At 42.5% G+C, this 20,032-nt stretch overlaps 1 protein-coding gene across 3 annotated transcripts in view; it reads right to left on the bottom strand.

The window, feature by feature from the left end:
* The window catches only part of cadm2b (cell adhesion molecule 2b), a 238,321-nt gene extending 218,474 nt beyond the window's left edge, over positions 1–19,847 (bottom strand). The window contains exon 1 of one of the 3 annotated variants that reach the window (XM_047391447.1): positions 19,442–19,847. In XM_047391447.1, the coding sequence (XP_047247403.1) occupies positions 19,442–19,502 (61 nt within the window). In that variant the 5' untranslated portion in view covers positions 19,503–19,847. The remainder of the gene's footprint in view (positions 1–19,441) is intronic. The other 2 variants (XM_047391445.1, XM_047391446.1) reach the window with 2 other exon arrangements.
* Positions 19,848–20,032: the final 185 nt, after the last annotated feature.

Here is a 20,032-nt window from a genome sequence, read left to right as displayed (position 1 = left end):
AATGGAAAAATGGCTTTAAACATTTCTTACAAATGAAAATCTAAAAAGTGAGCTGCCACTAAATTAATCAATTAATATGAATGACTTTTTCACTCCAAAAGTAAAAAAGCAATTGAATTTTAGCAAATTTGTTTACAGGCAAATTTGGCTTTCAACGTTTTCAAAAAAAGTATAGAAAGAAGTATACAAAGACTTTAGAATTAAAGCAAAAATGTATATGAAGTCCCAACTAGACCATGGTAAAGATAAATAAAATTAAGCCCTTAATATTTTATTAATTCAAACAAAATAATAATGCCTGATTTATATTTTACTTATTAAGATATTAACATTATCTGCACAATTAAATGTGTCTAAATATGTGCAGAAGCAATGACATGGTAGGTCTGCACATTATTGCATGATGTCACAGTGGTAATCAGTCATACATGGACACAGATTTTGGTCAAAATGTGTCTTCGAACATTTATTCAGTAGAAAATATAACATCTATGACATGATTTACTTCTAAGAATATATTTAATCACCTAAAGACCTCAGATTTCTTTGTCATTTTTTTGGCTCATCATTAATCCCTGGAAAACCTCCCTTCAGATGCTCAACAGGCATTGTGCTTGTGCTGCTTCAGTTCTCAGCAAAACATTTAATCATTCACCTGACTTGGATACTTTCAAACTTTATATTACTTTGGCTTTAAAAAATAAAAATAAACTTTTATACCAGGCTCATTTGTCACTGAAGCAGATGGTTCATCTGCAGTGTTTCAGGGTCCTACGTGGTCTTACAAAGTCTGGAAATTATGGAATATAATCATTGAAGCATAGAAAAATTAAGTATGGAAAAAAAAGTTTGAGGTCCCAGTCATATTTATTTTATTTTATAATCTTATTCCATTATCTAAAAGCGAAATACCTGAATTTCTAGAAAAATTAAAGGCTTTTACATTACATGTATATTTACAGTTATGTCCAAAACTATACCCCCAGCAGATACAGATTTTAATTTTTAATCTTTTTATTTTACCAAGATGTTTCTTCTGACTGGAAGTTATATTAACATTTAGGAGTGGACAGGTCAGAGTCCTGAGAATCTATCGACTGAGCTAAAGATTAGGGTGATGGAAGAGGCCTTCCAACTTTAAAGACGTGGGGCTCGTCTCCAAGGACAAATAGTCAAAATAGCAAAGGAAACATGCAAAAAAGCTGCTCAGCAATTATTCGAAGAATTTCATCGATTTAAGTGTTTCATTGCTGTAATGATTCTTTTTTTCTTTTTTTGCATTGATTATTTGGAGCGGTATAATTTTCGAAACACAATATTTTAATAAAATGTAAGTGAAAACACATTTTTATTAAAAGAAAATACTACTTTTACATTCCTTTATTATCTTCTGAGATGTGGCTGTCTCATTCAAATCAAAAACAAAATTCTTAGTTGAATGAAAATTCAATCTGAAAAGACTCACAAGGAAAAGGATGGCAATTAAAAAAGTTTTAATGATACGTGATTACATGGTTATTTCTTTGGCGCTCGGACCTGGGAGGAAGACATGAATAATGAGAATGTCATGAGCTAAGATGTACATTTTCTTTTAAGGTTTAGATTTAGAGATGTCTTCCCCCTGATCCGACATTGGTGGTGGATTGGCGGCCAGGGAGCGAGGAAACCGGGAGGAGATGGTAGGGAAGATGGTGGAGGTGGGGTGGAGGAGGGATGAGCTCAGCTGACCTGCAAGGATGAACATGGCTGAAGGTCCTTAAAAGCGAGGCGTCAGAAGGTGATTGGATGAAGAGTCATGCAGACAGGATGCTGATTGGATGGCAGGGAGACGCACAGAAGAGTCATTGGAAGGTGGAGGTGGTGAAGGTGAGTCTTTCATTATGAATTTTCACCAAAACTCCATTAATTTTAAATCAAAATCTACCTTGGGTCTTAATAATTTTGGGCTTAACTGTCAATGACAACCTTTATTTAAGGTTTTTGAGTCACTAACAGATAAAAACACTCTACACAATATCTAGGTATTACAAAGTGTAATTTAACAACCAAATGATTCTTTGTATTATAAATTATAATCAAATAATAAAATTCGGATGAAAAGCATCACAGCATAAACTTTATGTTTCTTGATTTGAGAAAAAATATATAAAATAATAATCTTTTTTTTACTCAAATGTCCTTAATGTGATTAAAAACAAACATTTTAAATGAGTATGAAAAAGTGTAAAGATTTAAGTTTAAATAATTTTCCATTTAAAATTAATGAAACTTATTGAAAATATGGATGTTGATTAATCATAGCAGATATCACTGATTAAGACGTCTAGCTGCAGCAGCCCATAACCAACTGTCTTCAAAGTCACCTGATTAGAAAACAGAGTGTAAGTTCAAGAGGTTCAAGGGATGTGAATACTTTTGCAAGCCCGCTTATTTTTTATTAAATGTATAACGTCTATGCACTACAAGCTACAATACTAGTGACTTTCCTTGACTTTAAAGCATGATATAAAGACTGATTTAACTACTTGGGAACAAGTGAATTACCAAGTGTCACGTTGTGGGATTTGTTATGCGTTTGTCTGAGTCAGTCTGTCATGAGGAGAGTCACGTATGAGTGGCGATGGGCTTAATGCCGCACACCTGGGAGCAATCCAGACGAAGGCACTTATAAGGAGCTGCAGGACATGCATTCATCGCCTGATGATCCCACATGAGTGGTAACGTCAAGCCTCCATGTCATTCGTTTTGAGAAACCTGTCTAGTGACCAGTTAGCTCTGTTCAGTCTGTCCTAAGTTTACCTCTGCTGCAAACCCCAGGTCCTGTAAGCTGTCTGCATTCTGGAGACCAACTTCATTCTTCGAAGAACATAACCAGCCGGACAAACCAAGCCCAGCAGTTCACTATGCAGCTCCTGCCTGTGCCCGACGCCCTGTTCACTTCCCACGGACTCCCATTCTCGGACAAATTGTGCTCGCCAGCCCGCTCGCTCTGCAACGCTGCCCACGGACTTACCGACTTGGACCCCCGGAATAAACCTTCCCGGAACAAACCTCTGCATCGATGACCGTACCTCCCAGCCTTCCTCTCTGACCAGCACCGTAAGCCCTCTCCATTTCCTCCACACAGTCAATGATCTGCACAACTCCTCATCTTCCCTTGCTAATCCGACTGTCCTTCACAGAGCTCCAGGTTCCAGCCCCGACCAGTACCACTCCCAGACTCGCCCCAGCGTATTAAATAAACAAGTTACAAACTGTTTTGGTTGTCTGCTCATGGTTCTGCATCTGGGTCAGAAGGTTACCTCCCAACATGTCACCAAGCTTATCATGAGAATCAGGAATGAAGGCTTCAATGCAAGAAAGAAAGTTTTTAAACCTTTTACTCCTCCATGAACAGGCAAAAATAATATTTCATAGTGTAACTGCCTTACAGTCTTTTAGATTCAATGCCGAGCTTAAGTTACAGCCACTCAGAAGGTGCATGGGGCGTAAATGTGGGATGACAAAGACCAGGGCAAAGGGAGACTGACATCACTCAGTATGGTGCTGAAGCAGTGAGCAGCTAAACTTAAAGCCCCTTCCCAAATTGTCTGAGCACATTTGCCTCTAGCTTGGGGTTTATCCTCACAGATGTATATCTGTCAACAGAAAGCAAGCAGGGCAGCGCAGGCTCTTTTGCAGCATATTGGTCCTTTTCACTGGATTATCATTTGCAGTGGCATGCTGCATATAGCTCCAGAGCCAGCACTTGGCAGCTGGGAAACATTCTGCAGGGATAAGCTAACCCTCAGCAGTGAGGAAAGGGTATCCTTGAACTTAAACCTCCCTTCTCCACCATACCTTGTCATCAGCTCAGCCAGCTTATTCCTGCTGACTGATTATTCTAACCCACAGGAGATGTGCTCAGCCACACATCTCACAGGCTCTCTGCGTCTTACATTCTGGCAATTGTGGTTCACATTGGCTGGAATCAGATCCAAGTTGTAACAGAACTCACTTTTCATAAGAAAAAAGAAATAGAAGAGCAAAATAAGCACTGCTACACCAGTTTTAGTCTGAAAGTACACCCAGTGTGACAGTTAAAGTGAGCAAGCAAGACAGTTGCTTTTCATATTTATGCTGATTTCAGAAGCGTTAAAATCCTGTTTGAATCAAGCAGCCTAATGGTGAGGGTGAGAGCTTCTTAGTATATTCAACAATGAGCTTCAAAACCAGTCAACTGTTGCTTAAACAAGAGCACTAAGAGGCAACGCTTGATTTAATTCTGATCCTCTTGACTTCTTTTTGCACATTGAATAGTTTGTAGTTGTTAGACTGATTAATTTTCTACTATGTCTCCAAAAAAAAAAAAAAACCTTAATTTGCCATCTCAAATTAAAATGTACAAACTCAATACTTTTAAAGAAATTTGATTTTGTTTTAAAGGGGACATATCATTCTTTTAAATCCTTCCTTTTCCTATTTAAAGTGGAACTGCAATGCTTTGGTTTGAATTTGTCGTTACTGTAGCTCCTCAGGCTCCTTCATTTTACTCATTTTTTAAGCTTCCTTTTTGACCGTCTCATTTTGCTGCGGTCTCTTTAAATGCAAATGAGGCACTTCACACCCCGCCTCCTCGAGGCTGCGGAGCCTTCCACTCCACCCCATAATTTGTAATCCCATTACTAATGTTACTGAAAATATTTTTACACTAACTACACGTAAGATACCTTTTAAAATGTTAATGATACCACAAATTGAATGAATACAGCTTTTAAACAAGACCCCAACATAGTTAATAAGTTAGCTAACGCTAGCATCAAGAACATCACTGAATGCATTTGGATCATGTATTTCCCAAGGCAAAAAGGGCAACCAAACAGATTGCAAAACTGTTTGTTTAATATTGTTAATACATTGTTATTGTTATCTTTAGATGTTCCACAGAAAATACTGTGACGTAATAGAGAATGAAACGTAATAGAAAATTATCTAGACTTTCAGACTCCCATACACAAAAAATGTGTTTAAGAGCTAAAAAAGTGGATTTTGCATGGAATGTCCCCTTTAAGCAATGATATTTTTATCATTATGAAACATTGCCAGTCTTTTATTTTAGGAAGACTTTGGAAATGTGTTTCTTTTCTTTGAAAGACTGGCTTGATGAATCTACAATCCAAATCCTCCATCCCTTTTTATAACCTGGTACCTACAGGGGTTGGACAATGAAACTGAAACACCTGTCATTTTAGTGTGGGAGGTTTCATGGCTAAATTGGACCAGCCTGGTAGCCAGTCTTCATTGATTGCACATTGCACCAGTAAGAGCAGAGTGTGAAGGTTCAATTAGCAGGGTAAGAGCACAGTCACCTTAACGTGGTGGAGGGGTTTGAGTGCTCAAATGATCCTAGAGGCTATGTTGTCTGGGGCCTAAATGCCCCTGGTAGGGTCTCCCATGGCAAACAGGTTCTAGGTGATGGGTCAGACAAAGAATGGTTCAAGAACCCCTCATGAAAAACACAATATCGAGGCACGTGACGTCGCCCGGTACGGCGGAGCCGGGGTCCCACCCTGGAGCCAGGCCTGGGGTCGGGACTCGTCGGAGAGCGCCTGGTGGCCGGGTTGCTCCTCGCGGGACCCGGCCGGGCCAAGCCCGAACGAGAGACGCGAGGCCATCCCCCAGTGGGCCCACCACCTGCAGGGGGAACCGTGAGGGACCGGTGCAAAGAGGATTGGGTGGCGGACGAAGGTGGAGACCTCAACGGCCCGATCCCCGGATGCTTAGGCTGGCTCTAGGGACGTGGAATGTCACCTCGCTGGGGGGGAAGGAGCCTGAGCTTGTGCGGGAGGTCGAGAGATATCGACTAGAAATAGTCGGGCTCGCCTCCACGCACAGCGTGGGCTCTGGAACCCATCTCCTTGAGAGGGGTTGGACTCTCTTCTACTCTGGAGTGGCCCACGGGGAGAGGCGGCGGGCTGGTGTGGGTTTGCTTGTTGCCCCCCAGCTCAGCCGTCTCGTGTTGGGGTTTACCCCAGTGGATGAGAGGGTTGTATCCCTGCGCCTTCGGGTTGGGGAGAGGTCTCTGACTATCATTTCAGCCTACGGGCCGAGTGGTAGTGCAGAGTACCCTGCCTTCTTGGCGTCCCTGTCGGGGGTGCTGGATAGTGCCCCTCCCGGGGACTCCATTATTCTGCTGGGGGACTTCAACGCCCACGTGGGGAACGACAGTGACACCTGGAGAGGCGTGATCGGGAGGAATGGCCTCCCCGATCTGAATCCGAGTGGTGTTTTGTTATTGGACTTCTGTGCTAGTCACGGATTGTCCATAACGAACACCATGTTCAAACATAAGGGTGTCCATCAGTGCACTTGGCACCAGGACACCCTAGGCAGGAGGTCGATGATCGACTTTGTTGTCGTATCATCAGACCTTCGGCCGCATGTTTTGGATACTCGGGTGAAGAGAGGGGCTGAGCTGTCCACTGATCATCACCTGGTGGTGAGTTGGATCCGCTGGAGGAGGAGAAAGCCGGACAGACTCGGCAGGCCCAAGCGCATAGTGAGGGTCTGCTGGGAACGCCTGGCGGAGCCCTCGGCCAGGGATGTATTCAACTCCCACCTCTGGGAGAGCTTCGACCAGATCCCGGGGGATGTTGGAGACATAGAGTCCGAGTGGACCATGTTCTCTGCATCTATTGTCGATGCTGCTGCCCATAGCTGCGGCCGTAAGGTCTGCGGTGCCTGTCGTGGCGGCAATCCCAGAACCCGGTGGTGGACACCGGCAGTAAGGGATGCAGTTAAGCTGAAGAAGGAGTCCTATCGGCTGTGGTTGGCTTGTGTTACTCCTGAGGCGGCTGACGGGTACCGTGAGGCCAAGCGTGCTGCGGCCCGGGCTGTGGCAGAGGCAAAAACTCGGGCCTGGGAAGAGTTCGGTGAGGCCATGGAGAAGGACTACCGGTTGGCCTCGAAGCGATTCTGGCAAACCGTCCGGCGCCTCAGGAGGGGGAAGCAGTGTTTTGCCAACACTGTTTATAGTGGGGGCGGGAGACTGCTGACCTCGACTGAGGACATTATCGGGCGGTGGAAGGAGTACTTCGAGGATCTCCTCAATCCTGCCATCACGCATTCCGTGGTGGAAACAGAGGCTGGGGACTCGGGGTTGGACTCTTTCATCACCCAGGCTGAAGTCACCGAGGTGGTTAAAAAGCTCCGCGGTGGCAAGGCTTCGGGGGTGGATGAGATCCGCCCTGAGTACCTCAAGTGTCTGGATGTTGTAGGGCTGTCATGGTTGACACGCCTCTTCGACATTGCGTGGCGGTCGGGGACAGTGCCTCTGGACTGGCAGACTGGGGTGGTGGTCCCCCTTTATAAGAAGGGGGACCGGAGGGTGTGTTCCAACTACAGGGGGATCACACTCCTCAGCCTCCCTGGTAAGGCCTACGCCAGGGTATTGGAGAGGAGAGTCCGACCGATAGTCGAACCTCGGCTTCAGGAGGAACAGTGTGGTTTTCGTCCCAGCCGTGGAACACTGGACCAGCTCTATACCCTCTACAGGGTGCTCGAGGGTTCATGGGAGTTTGCCCAACCGGTTAACATGTGTTTTGTGGACCTGGAGAAGGCATTCGACTGTGTCCCTCGTGATGCCCTGTGGGGGGTGCTCCAGGAGTATGGAATCGGGGGCCCTTTATTAGGGGCCGTACGGTCCCTGTACGAGCGGAGCAGGAGTTTGGTCCGCATTGCCGGCACTAAGTCGGACCTGTTCCCAGTGCATGTTGGACTCCGGCAGGGCTGCCCTTTGTCGCCGGTCCTGTTCATAACTTTTATGGACAGGATTTCTAGATGCAGCCAAGGGCCGGAGGGGGTCTGGTTTGGGGACCAGTGGATTTCGTCTATTCTTTTTGCGGATGAAGTGGTCCTGCTGGCCCCCTCTAGCCAAGACCTACAGCATGCGCTGTGGCGGTTCGCAGCCGAGTGTGAAGCGGCTGGGATGAGGATCAGCTCCTCCAAGTCCGAGGCCACGGTACTCGACCGGAAAATGGTGGCTTGTCCTCTTCAGGTTGGAGGGGAGTTCCTGCCTCAAGTGGAGGAGTTTAAGTATCTCGGGGTCTTGTTCACGAGTGAGGGAAGAATGGAGCGGGAGATCGACAGACGGATCGGTGCAGCTGCCACAGTAATGGGGGCGCTGTGCCGGTCCATTGTGGTGAAGAGAGAGCTGAGCCGAAAAGCAAAGCTCTCAATTTACCGGTCGGTCTACGTTCCTACCCTCACCTATGGGCATGGACTTTGGGTCATGACCGAAAGAACGAGATCACGGATACAAGCGGCTGAAATGAGCTTCCTCCGTAGGGTGGCCGGGCACTCCCTTAGAGATAGGGTGAGGAGCTCGGCCATCCGGGAGGAGCTCGGAGTAGAGCCGCTGCTCCTCCACATTGAGAGGAGCCAGTTGAGGTGGCTCGGGCATCTATACCGGATGCCTCCTGGACGCCTTCCTCGGGAGGTGTTCCAGGCACGTCCCACCGGGAGGAGGGCCAGGGGACGGCCCAGGACACGCTGGAGGGACTATGTCTCTCGGCTGGCCTGGGAACGCCTTGGGCTCCCCCTGGAGGAGCTGGAGGAGGTGTCTGGAGAGAGGGACGTCTGGGCGTCTCTGCTGAGTCTGCTGCCCCCGCGACCCGGTCCTGGATAAGCGGAAGACGACGAACGAACGAACGAACGAGCACAGTTTTGCTTAAAATTTTGAAATGCACACAACATTATGGGTGACATACCAGAGTTCAAAAGAGGACAAACTGTTGTTGCACGTCTTGCTGGCGCATCTGTGACCAAGACAGCAAGTCTTTGTGATGTATCAAGAGCCACGGTATCCAGGGTAATGTCAGCATACCACCAAGAAGGACAAACCAGATCCAACAGGATTAACTGTGGACGCAAGAGGAAGCTGTCTGAAAGGGATGTCCGGGTGCTAACCCGGATTGTATCCAAAAAACATAAAACCACGGCTGCCCAAATCACGGCAGAATTAAATGTGCAGCTCAACTCTCCTGTTTCCACCAGAACTGTCCGTCGGGAGCTCCACAGGGTCAATATACACGGCTGGGCTGCTATAGCCAAACCTTTGGTCACTCATGCCAATGCCAAACGTTGGTTTCAATGGTGCAAGGAGCGCAAATCTTGGGCTGTGGACAATGTGAAACATGTATTGTTCTCTGATGAGTCCACCTTTACTGTTTTCCCCACATCCGGGAGAGTTACGGTGTGGAGAAGCCCCAAAGACGCGTACCACCCAGACTGTTGCATGCCCAGAGTGAAGCATGGGGGTGGATCAGTGATGGTTTGGGCTGCCATATTATGGCATTCCCTTGTCCCAATACTTGTGCTAGATGGGCGCGTCACTGCCAAGGACTACCGAACCATTCTTGAGGACCATGTGCATCCAATGGTTCAAACATTGTATCCTGAAGGCGGTGCCGTGTATCTGGATGACAATGCACCAATACACACAGCAAGACTGGTGAAAGATTGGTTTGATGAACATGAAAGTGAAGTTGAACATCTCCCATGGCCTGCACAATCACCAGATCTAAATATTATTGAGCCACTTTGGGATGTTTTGGAGGAGCGAGTCAGGAAACGTTTTCTTCCACCAGTATCACGTAGTGACCTGGCCACTATCCTGCAAGAAGAATGGCTTAAAATCCCTCTGACCACTGTGCAGGACTTGTATATGTCATTCCCAAGACGAATTGATGCTGTATTGGCCACAAAAGGAGGCCCTACACCATACTAATAAATTATTGTGGTCTAAAACCAGGTGTTTCATTGTCCAACCCCTGTATGTCTCCAGTGCATGACATCCTGGACAGGTCATCAGCCCATCACATACAACCATGAAAACACACAGAAGAAATTCTAAGCGGCAAATCAACCTAAGATGAATGTTTTTGGACTTTGGAAAGATGCCAGAAAAAAACTCTCCAGAAAAAAAACATGTGCATTACCAGGAAGAACATGGAAACTCCACTAGGAAAGGCCAGAGTCTAAATAAACACCAGGACCTTCTTGTTGCAAGACAACATTTGTCGAATGTCTACAAACCCAGGTTTGTGTCAGTCTTGTTCTGAACCTATCAATAAAAGTAGAACTGCTCCTAAAACTACTCTGCAATCAAATAGCATCTCTCTGCTTTAAAACAGATAATGAGATAATGTGCATGCATTTAGAGGAAAACACTTATTTTAATGTATAACTGTGTAAATTACTCCCAGCGCAATCTGCATCACATTTCCAAAGACAATAGCTATTTGCACTATGCAGGTTGGGTGGAAAAATTGTCTGCTGAGAACTAATAGTAGTTTTGGCAAAACTATTTTTTATTTATTTTGATATAATTATAGATTTGCACAATAGATTTGCACAGATGCATCATTCCACTGTCGTTAAGAACCTGCTGCATCACTTAATGATTTAGAAGCACCATTCTCTATCTCTTTGATCACTTCACTGCATACTCTGTGTTTGGTGCAGAAGAGAGAACTGCGGCATCGTGAAGTACAGTCTTGAATGGCTTGTTAACATCTATTCAATTCAGTTTATTTATATAGCGCCAATTTACAACACATGTCGTCTCAAGGCACTTCACAACAGTCAGGTACATACATTCCAATTAATCCTAACCATTGAACAGTGCAGTCAGAGTTAGTTATTTATTCAAATTGGATAAAATGTTTTTCTGTCTAAGGAAACCCAGCAGATTGCATCCAGTCAGTGACTTGCAGCATTCACTCCTCCCAGATGAGCATGTAGCGACAGTGGACAGTCACTGGCGTTGACTTTGCAGCAATTCCTCATACTGAGCATGCATGTAGCGACAGCGGAGAGGAAAAACTCCCTTTTAACAGGAAGAAACCTTGTGTGAGCGGCCATCTGCCACGACCGACTGGAGTTTTGAGAGAACAGAACAGAGACACAAAAAGAATACAGTAACACTGATCCAGAGTACTTTCTATGGGAAGGAAAAGTAAATGTTAATGGATGTAGCTCCTTTAGTCGTTTCATCTAGAAAGAAAGAACAGATAAACTCTGAGCCAGTTTTCAAGGTTAGAGTCTGAAAGAGAGCACATATAATTAGTCACAGTAAAAGCTCAGTCAATTGCCATGTCTAGGAGAGAGAAATACATCTGTATGTATTTATTGCAACCTGCTTTATAAATCCTGTGTGGAATAACAGCAAATAGCATGTTGAAAACAGCTGCAAAAAAATGGAGGAGATAGTCTACGAACAAAGTAATATATTATGTTTAAGTATTGAGAGGAAATATTTAAAATCTGCAGTCTTCACAACCTCACAAGTGTGTGGATCTTTTTCAGAGTAATATTTAAAATCCTTCACCTACCAGTTTTGTATTTTAATGACTAATATCAATCCCATCTCTAATCAAGGAGGACATTTTAATTTGTGTCATAAAGGAATGTTCGATGTGTCAAACGCACGCCCAAGTGTCACCTGCCAGGCTCTTCTCGCCAACATGTCTGACGAGATAAAACATGATGAAAGGCGGCGTGCTCAAACAAAAGGCAAGTTCCCCTGGTGGTGTGGGAGCTTTTTGGGCTTAATAAGACAGAAGGTGATGAAACACTTGAGAAGAAGGGAAATCACATCAAGCCAAAGACTCCGTCCAACAAAGAAATGTGCAGATCATAAGACATACATCCATGTTACAACCAGTCAAGGGGTTTGCAAAGAGACTGAGTATGGCTGCACCACATGGCTAATTAGCATTACTAGCCTGCCTGCCATCTTACCTGATAACTCCCTTTGACAAGTCTGTCTGCTGTCTTCATTAGCTCGCTTTGGTGAAATATGCTATGATTGTGTGATGATACTCCAACACTTCACAGACTGACACAGGTTTCCACTTGTGCACATATGGGTGCAACAGCACCTTTCAAAAAGCAGCAGTACATGGAGGAAGTTTAATAAATTCTGTCAAACAGACATTTTTAACATTTGGACAGCTTGACGCACCATGGGCTAAAGTTATAAATAGGATTTCAGCATTTCACATAAGCAAAAAATAGTAAGCGTATTTCTTACACAAAGAAAAAAAAAGGACGAGTCTGTGTGAAATGACTCACAGCATTATGGTGCATGAACAGAGCTGCTGAGGCTGAAGTCTTGTCTACAGAATCGCTGCAGTATGTGATGTGGTGCACTGCAATTTAACTGTCGATTAGGCTGTGAACGCTCAGTAGATTCCACTCCCTTATACCTGCGCTGAAGAGGTTATGTTTTCAGTCCCATTTGTTTGTTTGCCTGTTAGAGAGGATGGTTTCTCAGAAAATTGTTCATGACTTCAGAGGAAACAGGGGATGCCATAGACCATAAAGTGTACTGATCTAAAATCGTTGTTTTTGCTTCTAAACTTCTTACTTCATTGTCATTTATTACATGCTGTACATGTTCTATATTGAAGAGAAATAAAATGGCAAAAAGAGAAAAGTCTATTACCAAAAACATTTGTCATATGTTCTCTTTATTACTGATAAACCTTTTAAATGAATGTTAATTATCTTAGTCTGTTGAGTCTATATTGTGTCCCTGAACAGATATGTTTGAATATTCTTGGCTAAAAAGGCACTATAATATTTATATTTATAAAAGTATTTCCCTAGTCTTTTTGCTTTCCCTTTTTAATTTTAAAATTACATACACTAATGCACTAGAATGGCAACGCTGGATAAAGACTAGGCCTTAGGTGAAATACATTTTGCTGCTAATATTTTAAGTGTCCTTGTAACTGCTTCAACAAATCTGAATACTTCTTTCCCAAGTCATATCATTTAGTCATTACTCATTTAATTGCTCAAACATTTGCAGAAGAGTCCACAGTTGGAGCAGATTAGAATTTCAGATCATTTTAGTGCTATGTTTTGGTAATTATGCAGCCTTTTTCTCGATGAAATGCTCTGTTTATTGGCTGTATGTTTTTTTTTTTGTTCATTGTTTGACACTTCTCACACCTTTACAAAGCAAAATATATGATTTATACTTTTGGAGCACTGGCCTTGACACCTCATGCATCTAAACTTTACCCTCACATCATGAATATTTTAAGTAGCCCTTGAAATGGGCACTATCTCAGAAAAGCCGTTGGACAAGATAAATTTTCTGGGCCCTATTCTTTCTCTCTCCTTTCATGAACCAAAATCTGGTGCCAAGTAGGCTAACTTTGTGTTGAATATTTTTAACCTCAAAACTGGCCTAACTTTTGTTGAAGGTTTTGATTTTAAAAGTACCATAAAGGCAAAAGAACTTTATATCGCAGGTTCTTGAAATGTTTTGGTGCTTCAAGGTGGTTGTTAAAAAACAGTTTTTATAGACAATAGAGCATAATAATGTAATCACAGCTCTATAAAACCATGCATCTGAAATAACAGTCAAGCACAGCTACTGCATATAAAACAAGGGCGGGCTGTCTGCTGTAGTGAGAGTTGTTCATGTTGTGGCACTGGACAACTGGGCCATTAATGTACGCCAGCAAGAGCTGTACATAGCAGTTTGTCAATTTTTATGCCTATTGGATTATTTTGGCTGGGTTGCAAGAGATTATTTTAATAGAACTGACAAACAGAAATTAACCACTTTTTGAAGACTACATGGCTGATTTTGGTTCTCTTGTTTTTTTTTTTTTATATTTGACCTACTGATACAGATTTTTCTCATTTCTTTTTAAGAGCTAAAATATAAGGATGTATAGGAACAGTATTAAAAATACTGCATCCAACAATTATTTAAATTAGTACTAAAAAGCTGCACAGTGGCATAGTTGTTAGTACTGAAGGTCCTGTGTTTGAATACCGGTCATGCATGCATGGGTTCTCTCCGGACACTCAGACTTCCTCCCACTGCCCAAAAACATGACTATTAGGTTAATTTGTTACTCTATGAGTTTGTGCATACAAGGCTGTTCATTCTGTTTATCTGTGTTGCCCAAGGATGTACTAGCAATCTGTGTGTGCCAGTATATCACCGACTGTTTGGAAGGAAGCATCAGCCCCTATATAACCCTGCAAGGATAAAGAGGAGAGAGGAGGGCTGTAAAACAATTCAATTTAGTTCAGTTTATTTATGAAGGGTTTTACTATTTTGAAATAAAGACTAAATAATTACAAAGTTGACATTTTATAACTGTCTTTAGCATCTTATAATATTGATCTTATATTAGCATGGCTATCACTACTCAAAATCAGTTTCTGTGTACAGGTCCTTCTCAAAATATTAGCATATTGTGATGAAGTTCATTATTTTCCATAATGTCATGATGAAAATTTGACATTCATATATTTTAGATTCATTGCACACTAACTGAAATATTTCAGATCTTTTATTGTCTTAATACGGATGATTTTGGCATACAGCTCATGAAAACCCAAAATTCCTATCTCACAAAATTAGCATATCATTAAAAGGGTCTCTAAACGAGCTATGAACCTAATCATCTGAATCAACGAGTTAACTCTAAACACCTGCAAAAGATTCCTGAGGCCTTTAAAACTCCCAGCTTGGTTCATCACTCAAAACCCCAATCATGGGTAAGACTGCCGACCTGACTGCTGTCCAGAAGGCCACTATTGACACCCTCAAGCAAGAGGGTAAGACACAGAAAGAAATTTCTGAACGAATAGGCTGTTCCCAGAGTGCTGAATCAAGGCACCTCAGTGGGAAGTCTATGGGAAGGAAAAAGTGTGGCAGAAAACGCTGCACAACGAGAAGAGGTGACCGGACCCTGAGGAAGATTGTGGAGAAGGTCCGATTCCAGACCTTGGGGGACCTGCGGAAGCAGTGGACTGAGTCTGGAGTAGAAACATCCAGAGCCACCGTGCACAGGCGTGTGCAGGAAATGGGCTACAGGTGCCGCATTCCCCAGGTCAAGCCACTTTTGAACCAGAAACAGCGGCAGAAGCGCCTGACCTGGGCTACAGAGAAGCAGCACCGGACTGCTGCTCAGTGGTCCAAAGTACTTTTTTCGGATGAAAGCAAATTCTGCATGTCATTCGGAAATCAAGGTGCCAGAGTCTGGAGGAAGACTGGGGAGAAGGAAATGCCAAAATGCCAGAAGTCCAGTGTCAAGTACCCACAGTCAGTGATGGTGTGGGGTGCCGTGTCAGCTGCTGGTGTTGGTCCACTGTGTTTTATCAAGGGCAGGGTCAATGCAGCTAGCTATCAGGAGATTTTGGAGCACTTCATGCTTCCATCTGCTGAAAAGCTTTATGGAGATGAAGATTTCATTTTTCAGCACGACCTGGCACCTGCTCACAGTGCCAAAACCACTGGTAAATGGTTTACTGACCATGGTATCACTGTGCTCAATTGGCCTGCCAACTCTCCTGACCTGAACCCCATAGAGAATCTGTGGAATATTGTGAAGAGAACATTGAGAGACTCAAGACCCAACACTCTGGATGAGCTAAAGGCCGCTATCGAAGCATCCTGGGCCTCCATAAGACCTCAGCAGTGCCACAGGCTGATTGACTCCATGCCACACCACATTGAAGCAGTCATTTCTGCCAAAGGATTCCCGACCAAGTATTGAGTGCATTACTGTACATGATTATTTGAAGGTTGACGTTTTTTGTATTAAAAACACTTTTCTTTTATTGGTCGGATGAAATATGCTAATTTTGTGAGATAGGAATTTTGGGTTTTCATGAGCTGTATGCCAAAATCATCCGTATTAAGACAATAAAAGACCTGAAATATTTCAGTTACTGTGCAATGAATCTAAAATATATGAATGTTAAATTTTCATCATGACATTATGGAAAATAATGAACTTTATCACAATATGCTAATATTTTGAGAAGGACCTGTATATCCCCAACAGAATGTAGATTCTTACTTTAACACTAAGATTTTAAAAAAGCTGTCAGGATTGCCAAGTCCACCAAGTTCTACAACAGACAGCCAAAGAGGATAAAACACAGCACTTTTGCTTCACTCTATTGAGCCTTTCAGTTATTTGCTGAAAGTATTGCTCTCTCTCTCTCTGTCACAGCCTAAATGAACTGCAGACATGTTTGACATGCTGTAAAAAAACACAATTTCCTTTTTAAATAGCTTACATCTGTTTCCCCTGACTTGAATTTTAACACCTTACTGATACTGAAAATAGTGAAAATATCTAACTTTAAGTCTTCATCTCTCAATAACAGCATCCACATAAAATAGTGTTGCCTTAGTAAAACATTTGCCTCAGTACCCTTGTCAAAGTCTCCTTTTGGTACCACTATCACTCAGTCAGTTGCACTCAAAAAAGAGAACATGGGGCAGAGCAAGGAATAGTTTTGAAATTATAAAAAATAAAAGTGTCTTCAAATTAGTTCAATTTTGTTGCTGCCTCTACTTCTACTGCCAGTATTTGGTTATAAAATATTAAGGATGAGAGTAAAAAGCCTTGAGTTGAATTGGTAAAGGCCATTCACGTAAAACACCAGGGACAAGGAAAGGCTGATATATACAGAGGGGCTTATTTTAAGTGAAATCAGTCTGTGTAGTTAACAGACATCATTTTCATGTCTCAGATATGAGGCATGAATAGCATTGCTTTTTTATCCCTTAGGCTTTGAAGACTACAAGGCAGATCTTTCACTTGATCTGACAAAATAAAAACTAAAACGATCCCCTCTCTCTTTACCTGCTGCAGCTGCTATGCTATTCCCATTACCCTCACTAGTCTTTAATGGCATCTGCCTTTTTAGCAAACCCCTTCAATACCAGTATTATTAAGCCTTTAAAGCTATGCTAATGTCCCTGTATTAGTCACAGGTTCACAATGATCCTGCTGTTGTCAAAAGTCAGTGGACCTTAAAATAATTTTATCTCTTTCTGCATTTATAGTAATTGTGACTCCCAACCTATCATGTGTTTGTATTGAACTGATATTTAAAGCCTTTTTCATCTATTTATTGCTCTATTTTTGCAGAAAACTGTGGGACATAGGTGGCTTACATTTTAATTATGTCAATGATCTTTTAAATTGTATTTGAAATTACAGATACATTGTCTGTACAGTCACTTTGCTTCGGCATCGACTTCCAATCGAGCTTTACTGAGGTGATTTATTGGAGAAGAACTAAACAGGTGATTCTAACTTTCAAAATGATTTTAAGTGATTTGTTTTATAATGTAGTGCACTTGTTTAAAAAATATTAAGAAGGACAAACTGCAGTACATTTGATTTGTCTGTACATGCAAACCAAGAACATGTCAATTTTTTTTTTTACGACAGACAGACAGACAGACAGACAGACAGATAGATGATAGATAGATAGATAGATAGATAGATAGATAGATAGATAGATAGATAGATAGATAGATAGATAGATAGATAGATAGATAGATAGATAGATAGATAGATAGATAGATAGATAGATAGATAGATAGATAGATAGATAGATAGATAGATAGATAGATAGATAGATAGATAGATAGATAGATGTTAATAAAAACTTGCAAAAATCATCAAGGTTATCTAACTCTAACCATAATCCTCTCCAAGAGGGGCATGTCTCTAGGCAAGCTGTGGATGTGGTTGAATGTCTTTTCAGGTCACAGCTATGCATAACAGATGATGGCATTTCAACTTGGACAGCTCTCTTAGATGAGGCAAGACTTGCTGACAGCAACTATCCAAAAACAGAGCATTCATTAAGGCATATTACATAAAAATATATATAAATACATTTGTGATTTTTAACAGAAATCTGGTCAATCTAGTCTCTGACCCAATGCCAATCCACTTTCAAGCATTTTAGTGAAAACAAGTCTAATATTTGGCATCTGAATCGGTGCCAAATGGGGGGGGGGCATTAATGTATGTACCTGACTTTGTGAAGTGCCTTGAGACGACATGTGTTGTGAAATGGCACTATATAAATAAACTGAAGTGAATTACGTTTGCAGCCCCCTTGACCTAATACTGTTTTATCCTCATTATTTATGATTGTGGATTTAAGAGTTGCCACATAATGAATGAATTAATTAATTAATTAATGTATTTATTTATTCTATTTAGTTATGCATGAATGTGCGCCTGTGTTATTTATTTTGTCCTACATAGCATCACTTTTGAATATCCATCCCTGTTTGACAGTATAAAAAAATCTCCTCAGACTCTATTATGGCTTTTGGTGTTATGGTGCCACCCCAAGATTATCAGCGGACCACATCAGACCATCCTTTTGTAAACTTTCTGGTCATCTGGTGGGGTTCTTCTGAAGATCCAAAACTGATATAGAGAAAATGTGTTAATGCTATGATTCAATGTTAATTTAAAAAAACATATGCAGGGCATCTGAGTAACAAAGGTCCTTTGGATATTAAATGTTTGTTTCTCAGGATCAAATAGGGGAAACTGGTAAAAGAACAATTAGTAATAATCATTTGTGCTCTATATTAAAATTGCTCTAATCACTTTTATTATACAATAGCTTACACTAAATCTGCACTGACAATGCCATTGATGTCATGTGGGGTTGTTTCATTAAAAGAGGAAGGCACATTAATTAATTCATTTGTCATAGGGAACCGTTTGACGGCACCACCAGCAGCTCTTCTGGAGGGTGTAAATGCTGGTCGCCTATAGGGCGGTGGCCGGGCAGGCATGTCCAGGAGCGGGACGGTCTGCGGGGAGATGGGCTATTGTCATGAGGCGACACCGAAACGGAGCTGCAGAGAGGCTTCAGGTCAGGCAACCTCACCTGCGTCCTGCAGCCGAGCTGTGCACTATGCTGTGCTTAATGTGTACGATCACTGTTGGAGATGCGCATGCATAGCCTACACTGTGCTGCCGATACTTTAAACAGTGAGCACAAAATAAAACCTTACCAAATACACTGATTTCTGCACAGAGGAGTTCTTTTTTTTTTTATCTTTGTAAATTCATTGTGTACAATCGATGTTAAATCCCTTACAATGAGCCTGAGCGCAGTCTGGTTGTAAAAATCCACTCAATGACACCGGACTCAGTAAAGACACCAGCCACCTCTCATGCATTCTGTATCAGTTTCAGGAGACATACCCATATAAATGAACACAGACACAAGGCTTCAGTGACCTAATCTACAGCTTTTTTTCAATCCCTGAGGCGACATCCAAGTTGTCCCCGAGACAAAAACTTGTGAAGCCGCATTCTGCTCCTCATTGCGCCGCACAATTCAACTTCAAGCATTCCAGCACACTTGGCTCTGATGGCAGACAGCGGCAGCCGTACACTGCTGCAGCCAAAGCTGCGCCGTTTTAAAGGCCGGCCAACTCTCTCTTTTCTTGTATTTGCATTGAATAAGACAACTTCCACTCACGTGTGCAAAGATCATATACGATCTTTTACACTCCACGCAGCCTCCACCTCCCAGCACACCACGCCCGTCTGCAAAACAGCAACATCCATCCAAGGGGGCTCACCTTTAAAGACGTTCGCACTGAGGCTGTAGAGGATGAAGATCAAGTGCTGTTTGAGAATCATATTCTTCTCTTTTGCTGCACAATTTTACGCCGCCGCTCCACTCTCTTTTTTCTTTCTGCCAAGATTGGACTTATCCAGCTGAACAGCGCAGTTTATGACTGACCCGAGTTACATTGATGAACTCTGCCGTTTTGCAGGAGTCCCTGTGTGTTTTCGCTGATCAGAGGGGGCAGTGATGACTGTGGTGAAGCAGGACGGCAGAAATGCTCGTCGGCAAAGTGCAGCTCCTGCTTCCCTTTATTGCTTTCACTTTGACTCGCTGCAGAGAGCTAGAGTCCCGCCCACGCCCTTTGACTAATGAAGACGCTTCACCAATGAAAACCACCTTATACTTCTGATCTCCGGTAAACAATTACGAATAGGCTGTTTCTTTGCTACATCAGTTTCGAGCAGGAAAATAAATCTTTTTTTTTTTCTTTTTTTTTTTTTGTGATCAGAGCAAGGATTTATATAATCTGTTGCAGGAATATGGCAATGTAGCTGAATGCCCTCTTCTCTAAAAATCCTGCAATATAATTAGATTTTAGTTC

This window comes from Girardinichthys multiradiatus, chromosome 18 (genome assembly GCF_021462225.1).
Source record: "Girardinichthys multiradiatus isolate DD_20200921_A chromosome 18, DD_fGirMul_XY1, whole genome shotgun sequence".
Classification (NCBI taxonomy): Eukaryota; Metazoa; Chordata; class Actinopteri; order Cyprinodontiformes; family Goodeidae; genus Girardinichthys; species Girardinichthys multiradiatus.
The sequence above is the reverse complement of the archived record's forward strand: the minus strand, read 5'-3'. Positions and strand labels throughout refer to the sequence as shown.